Source organism: Copadichromis virginalis, linkage group LG13 (genome assembly GCF_057382275.1).
Source record: "Copadichromis virginalis isolate Kocher_CV1m ecotype Utaka linkage group LG13, C_Virginalis_male_GT1.1, whole genome shotgun sequence".
Classification (NCBI taxonomy): domain Eukaryota; kingdom Metazoa; phylum Chordata; class Actinopteri; order Cichliformes; family Cichlidae; genus Copadichromis; species Copadichromis virginalis.
This window is the reverse complement of record NC_140630.1, coordinates 12,109,122-12,133,440: the sequence shown is the minus strand read 5'-3', so window position 1 is coordinate 12,133,440 and position 24,319 is coordinate 12,109,122. Positions and strand designations below refer to the sequence as shown.

The window sequence follows — 24,319 nt, the reverse complement described above, 5'->3', positions numbered from 1 at the left end:
TATCAAAACTGGACAATAGAAGATTGGATAAACGTTCCCTGGTCTGTGCCTTGATTTCTGCTGTGACATTTGGATGGTAGGATCAGGGTACATGATGAAGTGAGCGGCAAGTCTATTCATTTTTATTGTAATTTCCCTTTTATTAATTATGGCAGCAGGGTGTGGTTTCCCGACTCAGCTGTAGGAGGGAGAGAGGTGGGGCATTTACGGGGTGGCAAGGACTAAATTCAGTCTCTTATTTCATCAATTTATCATTTTAATCCAGAGTTAAATATCTTAAGTAACTATCAAGCAGGTGTACAGCCAATTTTGTGTAGGGATTCATGGATGAACTCCCTTTTGTAGATTTTTAAGCCTGTTCCTTCATCTTTATACCTGAAGCTGGCCAGTTTTCACTTGTCTGGTACAACAATACAAATAGTTTTCCAGGATCAATCAGGAAAAAAGGAACCATTTTAAAATCCAGACTGCAATCTGTCCACATAGGAAATTGTGCAAAAGTTTTAGGCCACCACTTATTTCTTTATATTTTTCTGGGGAAATGGGTGAAGCGGTTTGTTGAAACATGCAACGTATATGGAAATGCACGATATAAGGCAAAAACACAGTTTGTGCAATCCTAATGAGTTTGAAAGTCTATAATGGGTTTGACTACTTTTATTGTTTAACATAGCGTGAACTCTCTCAGGTCATCTGTCTCGTAATTTCTTCAAGTGGTCTTCAGGAATAGTTCTTAAGGCCTCTTGAAGAACATTCAAAGCTTTTCTTTGGATGTTTGCTACCTTTTGTTACATCCTCTGTAAAAATTATTGCAAATTGCTTCAATAATGTTGAGGTCTGGGTTCTGAGGAGACCAATCTATGACTGATATTGTTCCACTGTGTTTTTTCTGTCCAGGTATGATTTTAAGCCAGATGAATCAGCTAAAAGGCCAGATTCACCTCTCAGATCCTCTGCCTAGTCTTTGCTAGATTTCTTGTATTTTGCTTAAGGACACTGCTTTCAGATACTGGTCATTTTCTTGCATTTTTTTTTTTCTTTTTAGGTCTGATACTTCTTCTTTTATCCCCCACTTGGACAGCTTCCTCAATTTCTTTCAAGGACACGCTGCACACCCTGCAGAGGCTTTTCAGCTAATAGCTCTTAGTCAATCACCTTGTTGGTTCAAAAGTACCAAATTATGTCCATAAAATTGACCATAATTAAAAAAAAAATGTATTCAACAAAAGAAATGGGAACAAATTACATGCTTTTGCAGTGGTTGCTGGTAACAAAGTGGCTACACAGAAATTAAAATTAGTTCTTTGCTAAGATGTCACTGATTCAGCTCTTGAAGTAGATTACTTTTTTGTGCTTGAATGACTCATAGGTCAGTATTAGGTGGTGCAGCAAAAAAAAACCAAAAAAAAACATTCATCTGAAAATGATCAGGTAAAAGAACAGAACTGAAAAACAGTGAAAAAGCAGCCAATGACCAAAGAAAGACCTCCAGAAAGCTTGGAGAACCTGCTGGTCAGCACTTTTACATGGTGCTGTACATTTTAAAACCTTAATAAATAAAAATGGCCAAATAAGTCTTTTATTCAGATTTAAGGGCTGTTTAATCCTATGTTGTGTTATGTTTCTTTGCAGGCTACTCTTAACTTACAAACCAACCATTCAGCTGAGAACTGGAAAGTCCTTTTCAGGTTTCAAATCCATACCCCGCTCAAAACGAGGCATACATTATTTTTTAAATGGATTACGCATGAAGTCAAATAGTGTTTAACAGAGTTTTCGGGGAGATCATCTGACTAAAGGCCAAAAGGCTAGTAATCACATGTTGGACTCAGACATAATGTAGTTGCTTTTTTGAAACAATTCATGATCATTTAAAGTAAAATGTTTAAACAACCTAATACACGGGGGAGTTTTGGCATCTCTGAGTAAGACTATATAATTAACCTGTGGCATTTTGATAAACTATACTTCCAAAAATAAATATTTCCTTCTGACACCCAGATTTAAATGAGACCTGTTAACCACAGAAAGAGGCCACGTCGTTTAAAAATGTCTTTATTTTTATCCTCTGCATCAAAGACTGTGTTTTCAGACTTTACATTCAGACAACAGGGTGAGACCACATGCTGAGGACAGAGGAGGCAGGTTTGTGTGCATGGGTGCTCTCTCATACAATCTTCTTTATTTATGTGTGTATAACTCTTCATACAGTCCTGTCTGTATGTGGGCATGAGTATGGGCACTGTCACAGATGTGTTTTCTCTCTCAGACAGTCTTTTGATCAGTTGGGTCTGGAACTGTTGAGGCAGATGTTGAATCCTCCTGGGTCTTGTCTAATCCCTGGCTGCAGCCCTGCTCGCTTAACTGTGTGTCGTCTTTCACCGTGACTGCAGCGTTGGAATTGCTCGCGTCTATACTCTCATATGGCTCTGATGTCCACTGAGGAAGAAAGGAAGAGAGAGGAGGCCGGTTTCAGGCACAGGAGAGCATTCGCTGTTTGTATAAAGCAACTAGCATGTTCGAACACAACAAGAATATCAGACGGCAACTCTGATCGTACCACTCAAAAGTGTCAAATGATGCATGAGAGTAAAAATCTGATTTTCACTTTGTTTTTTTCCTCTATTTTAATTCTTGACTTCACAATTTGGGCTCCAGGAGTACAAAACAACCGAAATGAGTCTCACTTCTTCAACTTTTTTCAAAACTTCAAACAGTAAAAATATGGGACTCTCTCCACTGGAAAAAAAAAAACCCCACACAAACATTTTTTGCCATGCACAAAATTTGGGGTTATGTTAAAATTTAGACTTAATAACTTAAATTTAAAATTCTTTTCTCTGAAGTTTCAGTTGGCAAGTCTAAATTTGGAGATAATAACCTGAAATGTTGACTTCTGAATCTTAAAGCAATTGTTTTTCCAGCTGCTGAAACAGGCTTCCACAGATTGATCGGTAGGTTTAGAGCAGCCTGAAGCCTGAACATTTGGCTCACAGAGACTCCTTGTAAATCCACTGACATCCTTATTTGAAACCCTGGTTATCTTTAATATGAGCATCCACCTGAATAACAGTGAATACATGGCAGAAAATAAGGAAAAGCAGAATACGGGACTGTGAATAAATATACGCCGCCCCCCTTCCTGATGCATTAGTTTTGTGCATATTTTCACACTGTTGTTTCAGACCATCAAACTAATTTTACTATTAGACAAAGTCATACAAAATGCAATTTTTAAATAATGATTTCATTATCAATCAACCATTTTTAAAAATTACCCCCTTGAGTGGAAGCTGAGTTCCATTTCACTAGCAACACCCAGGCCTGATTACTGCCAGACCTGCTGAATTTTTAACAAATCACTTAAATAGAACGTGTCTGACAAAGTGATGTAGATTAAAAAGTCTCAAAAAGTAACAAATCATGCCACGATCTAAAGAAACTCAACTATAGATGAGAAACAAAGTCATTGACATCTATAAATCTGAAAAGCTTAGAATAGCATTTCTAAGGCTTTGGGACTTCAGCAAACCACAGAACCATTTTCCACAAATGGTGAAAACATGGAACAATGGTGAACATTCCCAGGAGTGGCCGGCCTACCATAATTATTCTATATTCTATTCTAGAAGTTCACAAAAAAACTCAGACCAACATCTAAAGAACTCCAGGCCTCACTTACTACAGTTAAGGTCAGTGTTTGTGATTCAACAAAAAAGCAAGAGACTGGCCTTGGAAAACGTCCAAGGACAAAACCACAGCTGACCAAAAAGGCTCATCTCACATTTGCCCTAAAACATCCTTAAAAAGAGAAACTATTCTGTGGACAGACGCGACAAAAAATGTAGTTTTTTGGAAGGTTTGAGTCCCATTACGTCTGGAATAAAACCAACAACATTTTATAAAATTAACATGATACCAACAGTCAAACATGGTGACAGTTCTGTGAGGGTATGGGGCTGCTTCAGGACTGGGACTATTTACTGTGATTGATACAACCATGAATTTTGCTCAGGTTGTCCTTGAATCTCAAATATATTTGGATTATGCAGCAGCAAGTTCACCTCTGAATGGCTCAAAAAATCAATTACTTTTTCACACAGGGCCAGGTAGGGTTTTCTTTCCCTTTACTATATGAAATCATCATTCAAAAACTGCATGTCGTATTTACTCTGATTTTTCTTTGTCTAATATTAAAATTGTAAATCCAATTGAATCTTCTCAAACAATAAAAATGAGCTGTGCTTTTAGACAGACACTGGATGTGAGAGAAATATCAGTCTCTTATCTATTGGCAAAAACTGCAAACAAGCTCCTCAAGATGTTGAACTTTTCCCTTAGTATTTAAAACCTCTACAAAAGCAAGACAAGCAAGTCAAACTAGGAAAAAGTGTGCACTTGTTTTTCTGTATATGTGTACATCTAACTGCTGCCTACCTAGTCTAAGCTGTGTTGTGGAAACAGTCTTAAGTGGGTGCAGAATTCAGACAGTGCTCTTTTCCCCACCCACCTGTGTGGCTCTGCTGCTGGACCTATGTGAGGGCCCGATGGCAATGTTGACACTGGAGGATGACTGTGTATCGGTGGTGTTGCCCCCTTCAGCAGCGGACAACCCGGAGATAACCAGACCGCTGGAGAAGCTACGCTTCCCAAACAGCAAGCTGAGTGTGGATGAAGATGAGGAGACCTGGCACCACAAGGAACGGAGATATTGCAGTTCTGTTATAATGTCATACAGTAAACACTAAGGTGATTTATAGGAACATCAAGAATCTCAGTTTTCAGATCTTCCATCTGTCGGCCATGTGTTTAGGCATGCTGCATTAGGAGTGTACAGTTCCTACCTGACTGGAGCGCTGCTGATGCTGCGCTGCCTGAAGCTGCGCGCTGATGCCACCTGCTCCTGAGAGACGAGGGACCTGGAGACAGACAAAAATCCTCTTTACACTCTTAGTAAGGGAGCACAAAAGCAGCTGCAACCGAGAAAAGTAAGCTTTTTACAATGTGTGCGTATACCTGGGAGAATATAGAAGCTATGGAGGTGTTAAAGGACAGCTGACTGTTAGACAGACGCTGGACAATCCCGTTATTGGAGCCCGAGTCCAGGATTGGGCCAGACTGGCTGCTGACAGGGGGGCGCTGACTCTGGGGCTGCACTGATCGACTGCGGTACTCTCTCCTGGCTGTAGAATTAAAAACGTGAACATTTGTAATGAAACGCAAGATTTAATAACCTAATGTACAATTTAAAAAGCACGTTATATTTGACTTCAGGATTTTAGTTTAGCTATGTGGCTCTCTGTGGTCTCTTAAAAAATAAAAACACTGGTACATCTACGTATTTGGACACCACCATAAAAAAAACAACAAGATGTTAAATGAAGACTTTCATTTTTCATTTTAAAAGAGTTTAGCAAAAGCATTGCAGTGATGTGGTGATCAAAGTTGTTATAATGTTAACATAAGTAAATTGGGTAAATAACTTTCAGAGTTGAACTAAAACCATCTAAAACTATAGCCAGTGAAAATTTCAACTCAAACACATGTTTTGGGTTGTTGGAAGACAAAGCGATGACACAGAGCAGTTTTGCTGCTCACTGGTTGAGATTTTGTTCCAAAGAAAATTGTCTTTTTTCACGATTCCTTCCAGGTTGGTGAGAGTCCCAGCTCCAGATGCACTGAAGCATCTCTACAGCATAATACTCCCACCATGTTTCACTGTGGGGATGTTATTTGTTGGATTGTACGCCTCTTCCTTCCAAACATGTTTTCCAAACATGAGCAGCATCTCTGTGGCCAAAGACCTCTAGTTTTGTCTCATCTGACCAAAGGGCGCACTTCTAAAATGCTTGATCTTTGTCCAGGTTGTTCTTAGTGTACTTCAGTATGACTTGAAGGCTTCTCTTCTGAAGAAATCAAGATTTTCTTGCACCGAGTACATACCTGTGCAGGTCTCCATCGAGACTACAATTCCCAGCCGGTCTAAGTCATTTACTAATGTCTTGGCAGTTGTTCTGGCGTCTTTACACACATCTCTCAGTAGTTTTATTTCCAGAGAATTTAAAATCTTTTGCCTCCTATCTCTGCCAGGCTTGTTCTGTACTGTGTGGCTCTCTTTGTGTTTCTTGATGATACTTTTCAATCCTCTTCTTTACACTTGGAAAAAAGTGACAACTTTGTATATCCATCTCCTGCTTTGTGAGTATCGAAAATTATTTTTCTCAAGTTGAAACTGATTTCCTTTGTATATGGCTCTATGACACTTTCTCAAGTGACAGCTCAAACCCTTACTGAAGTTTTTTTTTTATACTGTGTGTAAATTGTGCTTTAGAGTTCAAAAGTTGACCTTATTTTTACCTCATAAGTAAGCAGCCTGGTCATTAGTTACATGCGAAAAACTGAGTTAATCCCATGCTTGTAGAAACACCTTCTGCTGCATGAGTGACTTTATCGGTTTCTCACATAATTGTGGAACAGTTTTGTCCCACTCTTCTTTACAACATTGCCTCGGGTTATTGAGGTTTCCAGAGATTCATTTTTGTCCCACACAGTTGGGTTGTAGTCTGGACTTTGTCCCATTTTCCTTAATTCTTTTCTTTTTCGGGCATTCTGTTGGAGTTTTGCTGCTGTGCTTAGGATCGTTGTTTTGTGGAAAAACCTAATTTCTTTCAAGTCATAGCTATTGGATAAAAAGCCTCATATTTGATTCCAGAGTACTTTGACACACAAAAGAATTCATAATGGACTCAAAAACCGCAAGGTTCCCAGGCGCTGTGGCTACAAAACACACCAAAATCATTACCTCTTCGCCACCGTGGTTAACAGTTGTTATGAGGTGTACGTTCTAATATGCTGTGTTTAGTTTTTGCAAAACATGGTGGTTTCGATTATGACCAAACATCTCCACTTTGTCCTTGTCTCTCTACAGGACATTGTTCTGGAAGTCTTGTGGTTTGTTCAGATGCAACTTTGCAAACTTAAGCTGTGCTGCCAGTCTTTTTCTAATCATACTGTCATTAACCTTAACATTTAACATGGTAAGTGGAGCCTGTAGAGTCTGAGATGTTCACTCGTCATTCACTCCTCGAAGATCGTGGCGTTGTGTTAACACACACCTGAAGGCTCCAGACCATCAAACTGCCAAAACATCTGCTTTCATAGAGGCAGCCACACTTGTTGATGATCAATTAATGAAATGCATTTGATTAACAGCACCTGGATCTACTCAGTACGACCTTAACGCTACTGGAAGCAGTGCAAGTGTACTTAGTTTTTCATGTGATTGCACAGAGTAGTCTTTCCTGCAGTGGGAAAACCTCTCCCAGTGAAAATTTAGTCTGATTGTATAGAACTATAGGAAAATGACCCTATTGCGTAATTCATCTTTGATGCTAGTAAACACTTTTCTGATAGGTTTATATTCCCTTTGCTTGTTTCAAATATAATATAAAACTACATATTATTTTATAAAGCAGGGTTAGAGGGTAGGCAATGTGACAGACTATAATTTAGGGTGGGGCTTAGATTTGAAAAGTTACATAGCTTGACTTTGGTTCGTGTGATTAAAAACAAACAAAACCCAAGCATTATTAGGTTTACATCGAGATTGTAGTAGAAGAATTTGTACCAGCGTTGCGGTGTCTGTGGCTGTGTGCCGTCCTGGCTCTGTGCTGGCTCAGGCTGTTGGATGTGACAGAGGATGGGCGGTTGTGGCTCAACGATGACGACCCACCGGCACCGCAGTCCACATCCTCCATATTCATGCCGCTGTTACAGCTGGTCAGGTTGTCCTTACGCACCCTGCAGAACACAAGCACACAGCTCTGATTTATTTATTCATGTCCACATCAGTGCAAGGGATGCACACAGGCAAGGGGGACGTTCAAAAATTTACAGAGCCTTAACTATCAGCACTGCTTAAACCACACACACACACACACACACTCAGAGATGTTACGTAACTGTGCTAACATATGTGGTGGTGGTGGTGTTCCTCGTAAATTAGTTAAATGTGTTCTGGCTGGGGAGGCTTGATCCATCTCCTTATCTCCTTTTCTACTTAGTCGAATTAAGACAACACCTTTCAGTCAAGGCGGATGAAACAGGCTTAACAAACTAATCTAATCTGAAAGCAAAACTCTGCCCCAAGAAGCTTAAGGGCGAACTGCGCAGTTACAAAGACACACACCATTAGCTGACCTGCAGAGGTTAATGCAGCGCCTGTACAATAAGCTCTACCGAAGGTATTGTGTAAATGATGGAGAGAGAAACAAAAGGCAGGATGAAACTGGGGCTGAAGGAAGAGAGAGCCAAGAGAAGGAGGTTTCTGCATAGCAAAGCAGAGAGTTAAAGCTTTCAGCTTCCCGCTTACTCTGTAATCCAGCTGTCTATTTCTCTCAAACATGCACTCGCACTGTCCCTGTACATGTATTTAAAACTACATCAAGTTGGCAGAGAAGCCTCTTCGCAGCACTGACTACCTCCAAGTCAATATCTGTAAATCCACAGAGCAGGCAAGGCTCCCACTAAGCAGGCAGCCAGAGCATTACACTGCAGTTTGCATCTTATCCAGAGTGATTTATACTAAATGCAACCAGCTGAATAAGAGCATTAGGAAGCTGGCATAAACTGCTTTATCCCAACTTTTTCCTCTTTTGTCCCGGAGACATAAGGCCTTCTGTAACAGCTCAGAAATATATATAGATATATATCAGATTTCTGATATGTAATCTTTGTGACTTACAAAATGCTATTAAGTAGATGATGCATTTTAGAAATCGCCTGGAGAAAAACAGAGAATATATACTTATTAGGAGTAACCACAATACTTTTGTACTCATCTCTGTTCTTATTCACCTCTTTGAAAGGCAGGCAGCTTCTGTGGCAAACTAAAGGGTTATCAAGGCAAATAAAAATACAGTCTTTGAAAACACAGAATAAGGAGACGATTTCAAACAACGAGTAAGTAAACAGTGCATCAAAACAATGGTCAAACTAAAGCAAAAGACAAAATGATGGTAAAAAGAGCTGCTGACACTTAGAGGCATTTGTCAGTGAATTTCAATGCATACTATATCAAGAGGAAAATCCATAACATCTGCAACTGATGCACATGAAGCAATTGCACCGTCACAAACTGCAACTGTCCACTGGGCATGTGATGGGCCACACTGACCATGCACCGTGTGCCGGAAAACTACTACAACTTACTTTCTGCGGTCTTTGCAGCAGATAATTAGCTAGTCCAGAGATTCAAATCTTCTCTCCTGAAATGATTTTGTCCCAGTTTCAGAGATGAAATCAACTAGATGATTAGAAGAAATATGAAAGTTTTTGTCCTCCAAATATTCCAAATAAAGAGTGTGTTATTCAAGACTCCTCAGAGGCTCATGTTCAACCAGACTGAACCCATGACCTTCAACTTACAGCATCATCTTCTTACCCATCAGAGAGAACTAAATAAAGTCTGTTTTCTGTTTATCTTTAGCATGTGAAAAAAAACAACTAATTTTGAAGCACAGTCACAGGAAGAGATTTGGAAAAGGCTGAGCCTGGAAGGCAAGGATGAAAAAAGAATAACAAACTGCACTTTCTACTTAAGTGGGACAAAATGTACTGACCGCAGCCATTTAGAGCAGAGCCAGGAACGAATGGCATCCAGGCTTAAAGCCCCTCCTCCAATGCCGCGTAGTGTACCGTGTGTTCCTGCGTATGAAGTTGTCAGAGGTGACACGTACCTAAAAAACACAAAAAGAAAGAAAGTTAAACAGAGAAAACGTCTATGTGAGTGGGCTAAATACTTCTATTGAAGCAAATTAAGATTTTTCTGTGTAATAATTTGGCACGCACATGGGGTAGCCGAGTGGCTGGTCACAAGAAGAGTTGACCATGTTCCTCAGTGCTTGCTTTGAGTTTTGGATGCTGCCTCGCTCCGGGTTTCGGTTCCTTAAAAATATCAACTCCTGCTGCTGTCCTGCCCAGAGGCCTCGCACACACTCCTTATTGATCTGAAGAGGTACGGAAAAAATAGAAACAATCATACAGGAGTACAAAGTCCAAACACGAGAGAAGATCCAGAGAACATCTTGTTTGTTTTATACAAAAAGCAATGTGTGAATATGACAATGCTGTGGCCTTATAATTAGCATGTTTTAAGGTGCTTGTGTGAGGATTTTGTAACATTTGGGCAGCCTTGGGCCTTAGGGTCATGGGAATGAACTGTTCCTTTGTAATCATCATCTTATTTTAAGTGGTGTAAACTTTCAAATTGACCTATTATACTGATTTCTAACTCCATGTCAACCAGCCTCTGGAATAATTCTGGATATGTGACCACTCTTCTTGGCAGAATTTGTAGACTTCATTTACATTGGTTAGTTTCTTGGCACAGGACCTTCTTTGAAGTGTAGTCCACAATTTTTTAATACGGTTGAGGGCAGGGCTGTGGGAAGATTAATGTTAGCTTGTTTTATCAGTTCCAAAATGAGTTTTGATTTGCATTTGGGATATTTGTCCTGTTGGGACAACAAATTGTGTCCAAGTTTCAGTCATCCAGCTGTTGACATGAGATGATATAAAAATTGCAACAAAACAGCCCTAGACCGTGATGCTACCACCACCATGCTTGGCAGCTGGTACAGTGTTCTTGGGTTTGAAAGCTTCCCCTTTACTCCTCCAAACGTATCCCTTGTCGTTGTGGCCAAATAGCAGAATTTCTCTCTAACCATAAAACATTTTGTCAGAACATATTTGGCTTGTCCATGTGGACAGCTGTAAATTTCAGTTAATCATGAAGGTGCTGATTTTGGAGCAGGAGTTGGTCGGTGCCCTCAATTTACATGCAGTTTAGTGACAAGTTTGAGCCTCGGTGGTTCTTAGGATTTGCCTGAAATTCACGTTTTCTCTCATCTGAGGGTGACAGATTGGGTCTTCTTCAAGATCTTGGTAAAATAGTGATACCTGTACTTGTACAGTCTTGGAATCTGGAGACCTTCCCAACTTGTGTAAATCTACAATTCTCCTTCTTCACTGAGTTCCTTGGACTTCCCATTTTTTCTGAGTATTGGTCAATCCAGTGAGTGTTGTTGAACAAATCCTTTTTATGCTGGCAAAGAGAAACTAAGATATGTAGTCAACCATGATCACCAACGTGAAGTTAATAAGCTTTGGCCTAGTCGAGTTAAACGACGCTGAAGAACTTTTAACGCCACTGATTAAAATATTTAACTGAGTGTTTGCATATATTTGAGCCTTTATATATACTTTTGACCCTGTGTGGATTAGAGAAAATCCAAAATAAATTCATACTTCCAAATCTTGTTTTTTTTTTAAGTCATTAAAGAAGTATGCTGTACAATCATTCCACCCTGGAAAAAAACAGCTCAAAGAAATCATTAAAAGCCCAGAAATACCATGAGATGATGAGTGTATGTTATCCAGATGTGCGCATTTTCAAAAGTCTGTTTGACATCCTGAAGGGAAAGCAGCAACTCCAGAATCAAAAGGAGTTTGAACAGAAGAAATTCAAATTTGCGTGATTTATTTACACTAAGATTAAAAAGCAAAAAAAGCCACGATTATGTTCTATCATACATTTGGAAAAGTGATAGTGTTGGTTTGTTTATTGTCAAACCTTTGAGACCAACCTTCTCCTCATAGGTAGGCAGGATGCTGTCACACTGTGCACACAGCATTTAGCTGTTTAGTCATTCAGCCAGAAAATTAAACGTATTTTACCTTGATGACCTTGAAGCTGAGGTGGCGTTTGTACAGCATGATGATCTTGTACTCGTCCGTGCCATCATCAATCATGTGTCTCAGAGTGAGCAGCGTGTCACGGCTTGACAGCACAGCCTTACGCCAAGCGGGATCGCTCTCGTGGCAGATTACGAGGTTGCTGCGGTAGTTTGTGATGGCTTCGTACAGGATAGACGCCTCCTCGGTCTCTTCCAGACAGGTAAAGTGATCCTGCAAAAGCAGGAAGGTCATCATGAAGTGTTGAAGGAAATGTTTTCTCTATAAGGTGTATTTCCAGTACAGTTTGAGACTAAAGGTTGAAAAGCTACATGCTCTCGCTTTACCTGATGCAATTTGAGGCTCATTCTGACTGCAGGAGCCACCACCTTCTGGAGGAGGTCGAGATCAGTGAAAACCCACTCATCCTTAGTGGCGATGCGGAAGTCGCCTTTAAACAGGGTGTTGAAACCGTACAGAAATGATTCAAGACTTTAAAGAGGAAGGGAGGGATTTGAGGGGGGGGGATAAAGGAAACACAAAGATAGAGAAATAAAGGATGGATTATAATAACATATTTTAGATTAGATTACAAGACATAATAACACTGCAGAGTCAGAGGTATGTTTGAATGACGGGGATGTTTAAAGATTTATCCACTGGCTCCCCCTTCTGGCGTTTCTGTTTAGCACCGGGTAATATGTACAACATGAGACAGACATTCCAATAATTTGTGCATGTAATCTCAAATGCAACAGAAACATTTTTACTGTGTTTTAAGATCAATTTACCATAAGCATTTAATTTCATTGGTTTCCATTCATTTTATTTTAATGGAACAAGTTTATCTACTGCCAAAGTGCACAAAGGAGAGGAAGCAGACTGAAGAGGTCGACACTCTAACAACACACAGGGTTTTAAAATTAGATTCAGATTCAGATAACTTTATCAGTCCCGAAAGGGCAACTTGTTTGCAACTTACCCACAAAACCTACATATATGGTCAAACACACAATCTATAGTATATACACATTGTCAAGGTAGAGATCAGCAAAGAATGAGGTCAAAGCAAAACAGATTCTTAAAGAATAAATAAATGTATTAAAAATAAATAAATAGACAAAGAAGAACAAATGCCTAAAAATGAACAGTCACGGAAAAAACTCATCTAAATGATCCCTGCAAGTAATCTAATAGCTGAGGGAATGAATGATTTCACCTCCTAAGACCCGAACTCTTTCATGGCATGCATTTTATATTTTTCTTTGCTATTTGGGTTGATTAGGACCTGATGAATGTGAAAGCAAAGAATTACCAGATTGTTTTTTTACCTAATTTTTGTTTTTGAGAAAAATGAGATCCACATATGAGGACATTTGTTTCAAATTTTGATAGAACAGTGGCAGTATAATGTCCTCGTAAGTGGATATCAGGCCCTTGTAGAGAAAAATTAAGTATTGTGGTCTAGACATCCCAAAATGTGATGTCCACATATGTGGACACCAGGTCCTAGGAGGTTAAAGTATTTGTTAACAATTACCACAACATCACTGTTGACGGTGCTTTTCCAGTGTCCTAAAACACCCTTCAGCTAAAGAAATGACACATAGTAGCAAATAAACCAACTAAAAATTCATAATATTCCCATAGAAAAGTCACACCTGAATAGATTTTAAACACAGTCAAACATTTCTACATGTTTACAACTGAAGCACATTAAGCAGTTGTAACCGTCTTACTGTTACATGACGGCACCTCTGCCTTTCTTGTGTAACTTCAGCTAATGGAGGCACAAATAAACACTTTGCTCACACCGAGTTCTATGAAAGACTAATGGGCTACCAAATATTTGCTCAAAGTGATGAGCATAAGCCTATGCTGTATAAAGACCTTAATAATATTTCCACACAGCTCACTTCACAGAGGGATTTGCAGGCCAGCCAAACCAGTCACGCACTCTAATATTTCACTGGACTGCCTTCAGCTTTGATAGCCTATAACTGTCACAGCATTTATTTCTGACCACAGTTGGATTTATTTATTTATTTAGTCAAATTCTTTCATTGATGATGGGAGAGTCAGACTGCTGCATGAAGTCTTCTCTGCCAGCTGAAACATATTGATTAATGCAGTAATTATGCAACAGAGGGCTTTTATGTGTTCGCTTTGTTAAATCCAGGTGGTGACCATTTTTGTGGCCAGGCAGTGTATGTGTGCTGTTTTTGAGTCAGACAGGCTTACCTGTTGGACATGTTGTGTGACGCAGTGCCAAGGGATCTCCTCCCCAGGACGGAGAGAGCATAAGACAGAGTGACCAGAGGAGAGTCTTCATCGCTGTCCACAGGCTGGATATAAGCACAAACACACGGATGAAGGCAATGGCATATGGGCCAGAGATAAAAGTAAGTACAGATTCAAGCATTATGAGTGCTATATGGCAATTTGCAGCAGTTTATTTTCACTGTGCAACTCTTGCTTTCTTTCTTACTCATGTCAGATTTCTAAACAAGTAAAAGCAGAATGACAATAAACAAAATTCCTTAAAGGAGACGTAAAACATTACTGTTTCCAGCTTCTCAAATCTGAAATATATTCTAGTTTTTCTTCTTCTTTCAGCATTTTAAGCATTTGGGCTCGTGACTATAACCACATTAAGTTGCAGCAGAGTGTAAACTGAAACTCGCAAGACGATGTTTAATAGAACAGTGTTAAAGGGACGTACCGTCTCCATTTTCCCAGCACAGTGCTGGATCCACTCGAGGTAAACGTTGCAGAAGCTGGCACGCGTCACCCCCTGCAGGCAATGCACATAGTCCTCATCGATCTTCACGCTAAAGACCTGAGGGTCGCGCTCAATGTGGTGCCACTTGGTGTAGGACTGCAGCGCCTCCTGAATGGTGGCATCCTTGAGCCATGTAGACAGTTTGGGAGAGTGGACCAAGTAGTAGATGATACTCTGAAAAGGAGATTGAGAAAGAATGGGTCAGTAAGTAAAAACTTAATACTCACTCAAAAGGAAGACGTGCTCTTGTACGTACTGCATTGCTTAGGATGTCTAGAGTCCTTTATTGCCATGCTGCTATTTGTAATGGTGATTAATGCATAAGATGCTAATTAATTTGTCATTTAAGCAGGAGAGGAACTACCAGACCCCCGTCATCAACGAGTGCCCAGTGGAGAGAGTGGACAGCTTCAAATACCTCGGAGTTCACATCACGCAGGACCTGTCATGGTCCTGTCACATCAACACCGTGGTGAAAAAGGCCCGACAGCGTCTCTACCACCTCAGACGCTTGAGAGACTTCCAACTGCCCTCCAAGGTGCTCAGGAACTTTTACTCGTGCACCATAGAGAGCATCCTGGCGGGAAACATCTTAACCTGGTTCGGGAACAGCACCATGCAGGACAGACGAGCTCTACAGAGGGTTGTGCGGTCAGCTGAGCGCACCATCCGCTCCGAGCTCCCTGACCTGCACTCAATCTACAGCAGGCGGTGCTGGACCAAGGCCAGGAAGATCGTGAAGGACCTCAGCCATCCCAACAACAGACTGTTCTCTCTGTTGAGGTCAGGAAAGCGATTCCGCTCCCTGAAGACCAACACAGAGAGACTGAGGAGGAGCTTCTTCCCGCAGGCGATACGGTCTCTCAATCACACCACCACACAGTACTGACCCACACATACAGTTCTTACACACACACTGGACTTTCTGGACTTTGGTTTTGCACAACACTGGTCACTATATTCTTCATTTCCGGTTAATACTTGTACAGCTGCTGTTATTGTGTATATATTTATTTATATTTAGATTTCTTCATACATTCTTATATAGTTCTATATTGTGTATTTTGTTGTACAGTTATTTTATTTTCAACTTTAATTTATATATTTATCTTTATCTTATTCTTCCCAGTTAAATTTACCCTTCATTCTAATTTGTGTTGTACAGTTATTTCATTTTTAACCTTAATTTATATTCTATTCCTTCCTAGTTAAATTTACCCTTTTTAATTTTTCATATTTATTTCCTATCTTATTCATAGCCTTTTCCTTTTTTTGTTTTCTTTAGGTCACGAGCAGTTGTCCAAGCATTTCACTACATATCGTACTGTGTATGACTGTGTACGTGACAAATAAAATTTGAATTTGAATTTGAATTTGAAGAATGTTCAAAAATTCCCATAAACACACTCCGAAATCTTGTGGAAAGCCTTCTCAGAAGAGTTGAAGCTGTTTCAGCTGCAAAGAGCGGGCCAACACCATATTAAACCCTTTGGATTAAGAACAGGATGTCATTCAAGTTCGTGTGCGTGTGAATGCAAGCGAGCAAACACTTTTTTAGCAATATAGTTTGAAATGTTTTGATGCCCTGTAAACGCACATACTCTGTGAATCTGGAAGCTTCAGGTTGGAGTGTAAATGTACCTTCAGGTAGTAGGTGATGAGCAGCTTTCGAAGATCGTACACTTGCAGCATGGTGGCAGCATTGTTCTCACTGATGCTGTAACCCTCCAGCAGGTACTTGGTGGCCATCACTTCCCAAGCCAGCCAGCGCAGGTTGAAAGCAGCGTTGCATGACAGCATGTGAGGCAAGTGGCCCGGCTCACAGCAGCAGCATGCGTCATCTTCCTCCACGCCCTCTGTGATGGCCTCCACCTCGCGCTGCTGACAGTACGTCCCTGGGATAGAGACATGGAGTCATAAGTAAAGCAATAAGATACCTTTGCCATGGACGCGATGGGATGGCTGTACTTTACCTCTGAACTCTAAACCCCTCAGCTGGAAGGTGACCAAACCATTGCCAATCTCTATGAGGTGGACCAGGGCGTTGAGGTAGTCAGAAGCCAGGATGAAACAGTCCCCAGCGCTATAGTTGCCCCATCGGCCCAGCATGAGGTCACCACAAAGCGAATGCTGCAGTGATCGAGTCAGGTACTCATAAAAGATGGAGTTTAGGTTGTTATCGTCGCAACCTGCAAAAGAAGAGCCAGAAAAACAGATCAAATGTGCTTGCTGCCTTATCTGATACTAAAATACAAGATGCTCTTTGTGTTGGGGGAATGAAATAAATTAAACTGATTTGATAGTCCAGTTAAAGCTCACCTGTCTCCTTGTCCACCTGGGACACCAGCCTGCTGTTGGAGTTATCAATACGTTTTGTGCTGCAAGGAACACACAAAGAAGCATATCTGTGCAACACTGACCAAATGTTTTTCCTGTATGTGCTTATACATCAGGTTAAAAGCTGATAAAATATATCATGCAATCCCGTATGAAGTGTCTCACTATAAAACTACTGTATGCTTTTATTTCACTTTATTCCTGCTCTGCTGTGACTGTTCTGCTATACTTTCTGTGTCATGTTGCATTGCTGCTCATCTGAGCTTCACTGTGACAACTTGAGCAAACACTTCCTATTTCAACTGACTCCAGCTGAGGTGATGCTGTCAGTGATTTCAAGGTTTCAGGTCTAACACTGACAGTGTCACCTAAATATAGTCGTGGGGTAAGCTTGCACATGAAAGCTCTGGGAGTATTTCTGGCGTGCTCTCAGGGTGCTGAATGCGTGCAGTCTCTCACATCAATAAGTAAGAGGGAACAAAGACACTTTATTGTGTAAGCAGCTAAGTGTGAGACAGAAGGGGAGCTCAGTTCAAAAGACAAAGATTGATTGCTTCTTCAGTAAATAAAAAAACAGATGTGCAAATTACAAACTGGAGAAGGAAGTCACGACTCAGTATTTATCCTACCACGTAAGCCCATTTAACCACGTAAAAGCCTAATCAAAGACAACTTCTACATGAGCTATAGGGCCTGGACACCTTGTAGTCACTGAGTTGATCATGTGCTCCTCTATATATCAAAGTATTGTGGAGTCAAATGTGAGGCCATGTGCTGTAGCGTTCCAAAGTGAAATGCTGTGGGGGCACTTTAACAGAGTGGGCCAAAATTCCTCCACAGCAACGTGAAAGACTGACAAAGTCATACAGAAAATACCTCAAGTTATTGCTGCTAAAGGTGGTACTATAAGCTACTGAACCCTGAGGTACAATAAGCTTTTCAAAAAAATTGCATAGACATGTGAAAAATTGTTTTTTCACAACTGCAAATCATTTTTTTAACACAGCTGGGTATTGTAGTTTTTAATTAAAATGACTCTAACTGATGAGGACTATTTTTAGCCACATTTGCAGCTGGACTGTGCAATTCAAACGTGTAAAAAAAAGGACCATGCAACAGAATACAAGTCTACCTCATTAGTTTGTTTTAATTAGAAACGACAGCTCTGCAGCACAGAGGGAAAAAAGGCTATTTTAGTAAAAGCTAAACATATTATTTATTTTCATGAGCTACACTAATAATGACCTGTTCTTTAATTTTCAAGAATTCCTTAATCTGGACCATTTGAGAGACTGACGGCACATTCACTTAATTTCCTCATCAGGCCCTTACTTGTAGTTTCTCTCCCAGAACTTAATGGGCCTCGGATAAGAGGAAATGAAGATGGCACTGCCCAGGAAGGGGGCGAGTGGAGTGTAGAAAACTGTGGTGAGCAGAGTCTGGAGCAGCAGCATGGCTGAGTCTAGACGCACACACACGCCAGTCAAGGAAAGAAAAAACAGGCACTGATACACTTTCACACACTTGCAGGTCTTAGAGAAAGGATACGAGGCACAGCAAATGGCTGAGCAAAGGCATGAAAAGCACTGCCCCAGGCGATCTGCCAGGGAGCGATGTAAACCAGGATGAAATGGAGTTTCAGCAGCAGCTCGCGCATCTGGACAGAAAGGGAAGCACACAGTCAATCCTCTGAGAGCCGCACAGTAGCGACAGCCTTATTTAACTGCCTAGCTTCATATACGCTCTAATTATTCTGCAAGGTTCACGACAGGCACATATTAACAGAACACAAAAGGGAAGTCTGTTGAAGGTTTCATATTTCAGTCACACTTTCTTTGGTTTCTGTCAATGGCTGCACATAAAAACACACAAAAACACACCTTTCAATCGCAAATAAAAACATGTTTTTGTTGCTCTCAATCAGCTTGAAGTTACTATTTTTATTATATTTTTGAGAATCACTTTCAAAAGGTTTGTCAGCAGATTTAATTTTGATTATTGTATTTTCTCAGACTTTACCAGAGCATGACTAGCACTCTCTGTTATGAGTAACTACCCTTTGCAAAATTGATGAGTAAATTAGCAGTTAGCATTCAAGTCTCAGCTGTTGTGTAGAACAGTATCTTTGTGACCTTGTTTCTGCTTATCACAAATGTGTGCTTATTTCTATACCCACTAAGTATTGTATACGTGTAAGATAACCTCCTGCATTCTCTCATGTGGTCCTCCAGAAATCATCGGTGGCTCTTTTACCTTGTGGAACACAATGGACATGATGAAGAAGTCCAGCAGGAAGCTCTCAGAGGCACGTGGACAATCGAAGTGAAAGAAAATGAGTGTAAAGAGCAGAGTGAGAAACTGGAAGCTGGGGTTGCAGAAGGATGAGCGCAGGAGTTTCAGTCCAGCGACTGTCGTCAGGAGAACATCACAGCTGAAGAAAGCACAAACAAGGGCACAAAAAAACGATTAAATCCCCCTCCTTAATGGGCTCTGTACTATCTTTTCATTATCTAAGTGGATAAGCAGTCGCACCAAGCTGACTGTAAATTTTACCAGTTAACCCAGGACGTCACATAAAAGGATTGATGTTGGCAGAATCTGATCAATCAAAGATCTACCGTATAAATAAAGTAAATGCTGAACCTTGGCCATCTTTGCTCCAAGGATAGGGTTAACCCTTTGTATACTCCTTCGTCAAGTGTCAAGATGCAAGAGCATCTTCTTAAAAATGTTTGCTTTTACCTTCAGTGAGATATTGTGTGGCGATGGCTATCGTTTACGAACACTATTTAAGGCTGTGATGAAGTGTGAAGATAAATAACTTCTGTAGGTCTCATAGTGGACATCATGTTCAAAGAGTGCCGTGGTCCTTAGTAACTCTTAAAACCACAGAAAGCAGAAGCTCCATCATCAGTGCTTGTAGTCAGGGACTGGGTGGTGTTGGTGTGATGCTGTTGTTCCATGATGAGTGTGTCTCAGAAAAATGTGATGCTTGAAAACAGAATGGAGGAAACCTGATCAATGCATTTCAGCATGTTGACCCGGATGAAGGGCACAGGCCAAAATGCTGTTCTTTATACAAGTGACGCTGGAGACGTGACTTCTTTAGGCATTTGTTTTTCTCTATGCACCTTGGAATTAGGTGAAGTTAAGCTAGAAGCTTCCATTCTGTTCACAAGCCAAAATGGTGAATGTGTAAGTTAACAGAGTTTTCACTGTTACAGCTATATCGTTAAGATATAGCAATAAAATTCCTATAAAACTGTTTGCAGCCAACAGGGGAAAAAAATCAAGTTCCATCTAAGAATCTAGATTTATAATTGCAGCTCATCACGGAAACATAAAGGCATCAGACACTAAAACTTTAGACCCGCCTACTATCCCAAGGGGTCTCCCACGAAAGTTGATGTGATTTTTCAGAGAATTAATTGGTCAGTAGGAGGTTAGGTTCGGAGCATAAGTTACCATGGCAATATACCATGGTCAGTAAGAAGTGAACCACCACCTTTGTAGTCCAGCAAACCCAGGGTTAACCCTGAAGTTACCTGGTTAAGATGAAATCTTAACCTTCCCAGTGCATACTTCTGGATCCGGTCTATAATTGTAATAAAAACACATTCGGCACATCCACTGAATAAACCAACTACTACTACTGCAAGTATCATCACATTTTGTAGAGTCACAATTGAGAATTATTAGATTAGCTTCAATAACATCAGTGTCAGTCATTCATTGTTTTATGGCTGCTACTTGGTCTCCTATCTGCAATTTTAATTAGGTGGAATTGTCAAACAAATATTATTTGTTGCCATTTTTCAAATTCCACTGGACTTTTAATAAGCAAAAGGAAAATTATTATTATATTATATTATTATATTATTATTATATTTGAAAAATCTGCAGCCGACTGTCTGCCTGTTCTGCAAAGCCATGTTTTGAACCGGTCACAATAATACACATGCATTCAGTGACTCCTAAAAGCTGTGCTCTTTTCTAAACAGCAACTTGGTGAATGCCTGCGTGTGACCTCTGTAAACTGTAGCTACAAAAACATAGGTTACACTAGAAAATAATGATAATTAAAATCCAGAATGTGGAATCTTAAATGTGATGCTGTATGTTTTCTGTGGTCCACTTACTGGATTCCCAGCTTCTTGCGGTGACTGAGAGCAAAGCCATCATTAGTGAGCGCGCTCAGCACAATGGCGGGGTACACCACGTATTTCTCAAAGCACAGCAGTCCCACGTACAGGCGCTCAAACCACATAAGCACCGCGTCCTCTGCAACACATGACAAAATTGAAAAACCCATGAACGGAGCAGAAATCACAAGATTCCAGAGCACAGTTAGCGGGGACACATTTTAAGTTTAGAGTCTGACCCGCTGGTGGCGCTACAGCAAAATCCATCCACCCCGGCTCATTTCACAAAAACATAACGGCAAAGCAATACAGCAGTTATGTAGATGTTTCAGTGTGGGCTAACCAACAGACACAGCCATACTTTAGGTTTCACCACCATCGTGAAAAATCAGCGTGACTGTGTATAAGCAGGCAGGGTGTAGCAGTGCAGACCATTTCATTTATTCCCTCCATAAATTCAATTCAATTAATTCATATAGTGCCAAATCATAACAACAGTTGCCTCAAGGAGCCATCATTTAAAACCCATGTATAGCAAACGATATGACATAGTACTGGATCTGTTATTTCTCTTGTAAACACAAACTACTGACTGAAAATAAAGAATAAAAAACACGAAACAATACCAAAAAGCTACCTTTGTCTGCTTTCTTATTCAGCAGAGGTCATCACAGCGAGTAGCTCCATGTTTGATATGGCAGAGTTTTTTACACCCGTCTCAAAAATATTCTAAAAAGTGTCATCTGCTTTTGATTTTTAAACAAAGTTTCTTTTTTTTCCTTTCCTTTTGGCCTGCTCAAGCCATGCCTGGACTTGCACCACCTTACTTATCTGAGCTAATTGTGTATAGACCAGCAGGCCCTCTTCACTCTCCCAATGCTGATATACTTCCCTAAAGTGCTCTTATCTCCAGAGTGGCTTCCCATTACATGATTCTTTTTGAAGAGACTGAAAACCTGCCTTTATTTAATTCATTACAAGCCTTTACTCTTGGGCCCATCAGATTTCCACTTAGCTAATGTTTTTTAATGTGGTTGTGATATTATTTTGGCGGTATATTTATCCCATGTACTTGCATTAATTAGGTAGCGGGACCATGCTGCACACAGTGATTGTGCACTTTTATAACCGAGTGACTGATTGCTGTTACGCTAACTGTATGGTTTTGCTATTTGCACGCACATACTTCATTATTAACTACATGCAGTAGGGATACTGACCTCTGGGTTCAAACTGGTAGTACTCCTTGGTCTTGAGGACTGGGTGGGAGATCCACAACCAAGGGTGATGCTTCCTGAGCTGGGGGATCAGGTAGTGGGTTACAAACCCCACAGTCCCCGCCAGAGCATACAGCACTATGGTCACAAAGGGCTGCACACATGGGTATATAATAAAAGAGACATAAGATGAAATTATTGTGCCAGAAGTAAAGATCAAATGTAGAAGGCAGTGTAAAAAGCAGAAAACAAGTTGAGCCACCTTGAGAGACAGAAACACGGTACTCGCGGTGATGGCGAAGGTTAGGATGTAGGCAACGGAGCACACAATGATGTCCGACAGCAGAATTTCTTTCTGCAGAGCACAAAAGTGAGGGACACCTGCAGTCATTCATAATCCACATGAAAACGCATATCCAGCTCATTTAGGTGTGCGATTATTCCTGACTATCTGCGCTGAGCCGCCAGTTTTTGGAGATCAAAGGCACAGGAGCACGGGAAGAGTTAAGCTTTAGAATCTCCATTAATGCTGTAAAAGGTGACGGGAGGTTTGCGTTCTCTGATGCATAATTCCCTTTAATCACACATAGTGATTGCCAGCAAACACTGATTCATCATCTCACCTTTATGCAGTTTATGCCTGCTCACGCTGTATAAATTCAGAGATGCACAGAGATAATGAGGATTGATTTTCTGATAATTATTATCCCAGATTAACCTGAGCTAACAGGGACAGGCCTGTAATCCTGGGGCTGATAATAACCTGAACCTCACCATCTTCCACTAATATGAAGATAAATATTGTTACCATGGAATTCTGCAGTTTCTCAGGTAGAGGATCTTTGATGTTTGTATCATCCTCTTCCTCTTCGTCACTCTCCACAAGCGCAGGCATTATCTTTGACTTGATTAGAGATCTGAGAATAAGTATTTTACACGTTTAGATTAGTAATGACCGATGATAATAGGCAGCTAATAATAACAGAATTTATTTATGAAGCTTTTTAACAGCTTCAAATAAAACTTCTGAAGAATACAAATAAAGTGAGTCAGTGACAGTTTTTTAAATAGTATAAGTAGTATCAGCATGTTTCATCGGAGTTATCAACCATCTGCTTCCAGTTCCTTGTGTCAATGATTTCAGCTTTTTCAGCTTTTTTTAAATAAAGAACAAGAGGCTGCTCGCAAGCAAACACACACCCACGCACACACACACACACACACACACACACACACATCGCGTGATACTTACAGAAGTACAGAAGGGTCACTGCTTTGTCGGCTGAGGTGATAGGAAAGCACCACTAAAAGGCCACAAAAACCAGAGAACAGGGCTGGGGTGTGCTGCTCATCCCATGGTTCCTATAAACACCAACAAACACACACACACAGCAATGTGAGTTGTGAGTGTGTGTGACATGTGCTTGACTAGCAACACCTGTGTGTCACAGTCTTGGGTCATGCAACCCAGTGTTTTGAGTTTCACTGTATTTTGTTATTCATTTATGTTCTAGCTTAGCTTATCCAGTTATTTCTATTTTGCCTAGATTGCTGTTATAGTTCATTGTTTTGTAGATTCCCCTTGTGTTTTCACTCTGTGTTTTGGTCTCACTTACCATTCATATTGTCATGTCTGTCTCATCTTTTTTCCTGTTTTATTTTGAAAGAGTCTGGTGTTCTTTGTTCATTGTATTTAGTTTCACCTCCCCTGTCCCGTCATCAGGTTCATGTGTGTCAGCTGTGTCCTCGTGTGTCTCCACTTCTCATGATCACCTCGTGTGTGTATTTAAGTCCTCGTTCATTGTCGCGTCGTCTGTGTATCTAGTCAGCGTCTAGTTTATTTCTGCGTCTGTGCTTTCTGCTTTGTTTGCCACCTTTAATCCAGCAAAAATAAAGGCTCGCTTTTCGTTTCAAGTTCAGTGCTGTCTCCTCCACTGTGTTTGCACCTGGGTCCTCACACTTCCACACACAGTCTGCCCTCCCTTGCAGACCGTGACACTTTGTTTAACTGAAGATTATTTTAAAAATTCCTGTACCTGTACTACATGCTTCCCTCTACTCCTTTAACCATTTAGGTGAACACAGCATTAGTTCAACAGGAAAGGAAA

General features: G+C 40.5%; 1 protein-coding gene across 1 annotated transcript in view; it reads right to left on the bottom strand.

Moving 5' to 3' along the window:
* Positions 1 to 2,039: 2,039 nt before the first annotated feature.
* Positions 2,040 to 24,319, bottom strand: part of pcnx2 (pecanex 2) — a 38,175-nt gene continuing 15,895 nt past the window's right edge. The window contains exons 19-40 of the mRNA XM_085477325.1: positions 23,464 to 23,573; positions 23,020 to 23,128; positions 22,474 to 22,566; positions 22,215 to 22,365; positions 20,992 to 21,133; positions 19,106 to 19,283; positions 18,401 to 18,509; positions 18,185 to 18,314; positions 16,835 to 16,893; positions 16,489 to 16,704; positions 16,157 to 16,410; positions 14,456 to 14,689; positions 13,975 to 14,078; positions 12,081 to 12,225; positions 11,737 to 11,967; positions 9,850 to 10,007; positions 9,621 to 9,737; positions 7,628 to 7,800; positions 5,017 to 5,183; positions 4,845 to 4,919; positions 4,511 to 4,687; positions 2,040 to 2,439 (exon numbers count right to left, since the gene is read on the bottom strand). Coding sequence (XP_085333451.1) covers positions 2,266 to 2,439; positions 4,511 to 4,687; positions 4,845 to 4,919; positions 5,017 to 5,183; positions 7,628 to 7,800; positions 9,621 to 9,737; positions 9,850 to 10,007; positions 11,737 to 11,967; positions 12,081 to 12,225; positions 13,975 to 14,078; positions 14,456 to 14,689; positions 16,157 to 16,410; positions 16,489 to 16,704; positions 16,835 to 16,893; positions 18,185 to 18,314; positions 18,401 to 18,509; positions 19,106 to 19,283; positions 20,992 to 21,133; positions 22,215 to 22,365; positions 22,474 to 22,566; positions 23,020 to 23,128; positions 23,464 to 23,573 — 3,306 coding nt within the window. The 3' untranslated portion in view covers positions 2,040 to 2,265. The remainder of the gene's footprint in view (positions 2,440 to 4,510; positions 4,688 to 4,844; positions 4,920 to 5,016; positions 5,184 to 7,627; positions 7,801 to 9,620; positions 9,738 to 9,849; positions 10,008 to 11,736; positions 11,968 to 12,080; positions 12,226 to 13,974; positions 14,079 to 14,455; positions 14,690 to 16,156; positions 16,411 to 16,488; positions 16,705 to 16,834; positions 16,894 to 18,184; positions 18,315 to 18,400; positions 18,510 to 19,105; positions 19,284 to 20,991; positions 21,134 to 22,214; positions 22,366 to 22,473; positions 22,567 to 23,019; positions 23,129 to 23,463; positions 23,574 to 24,319) is intronic.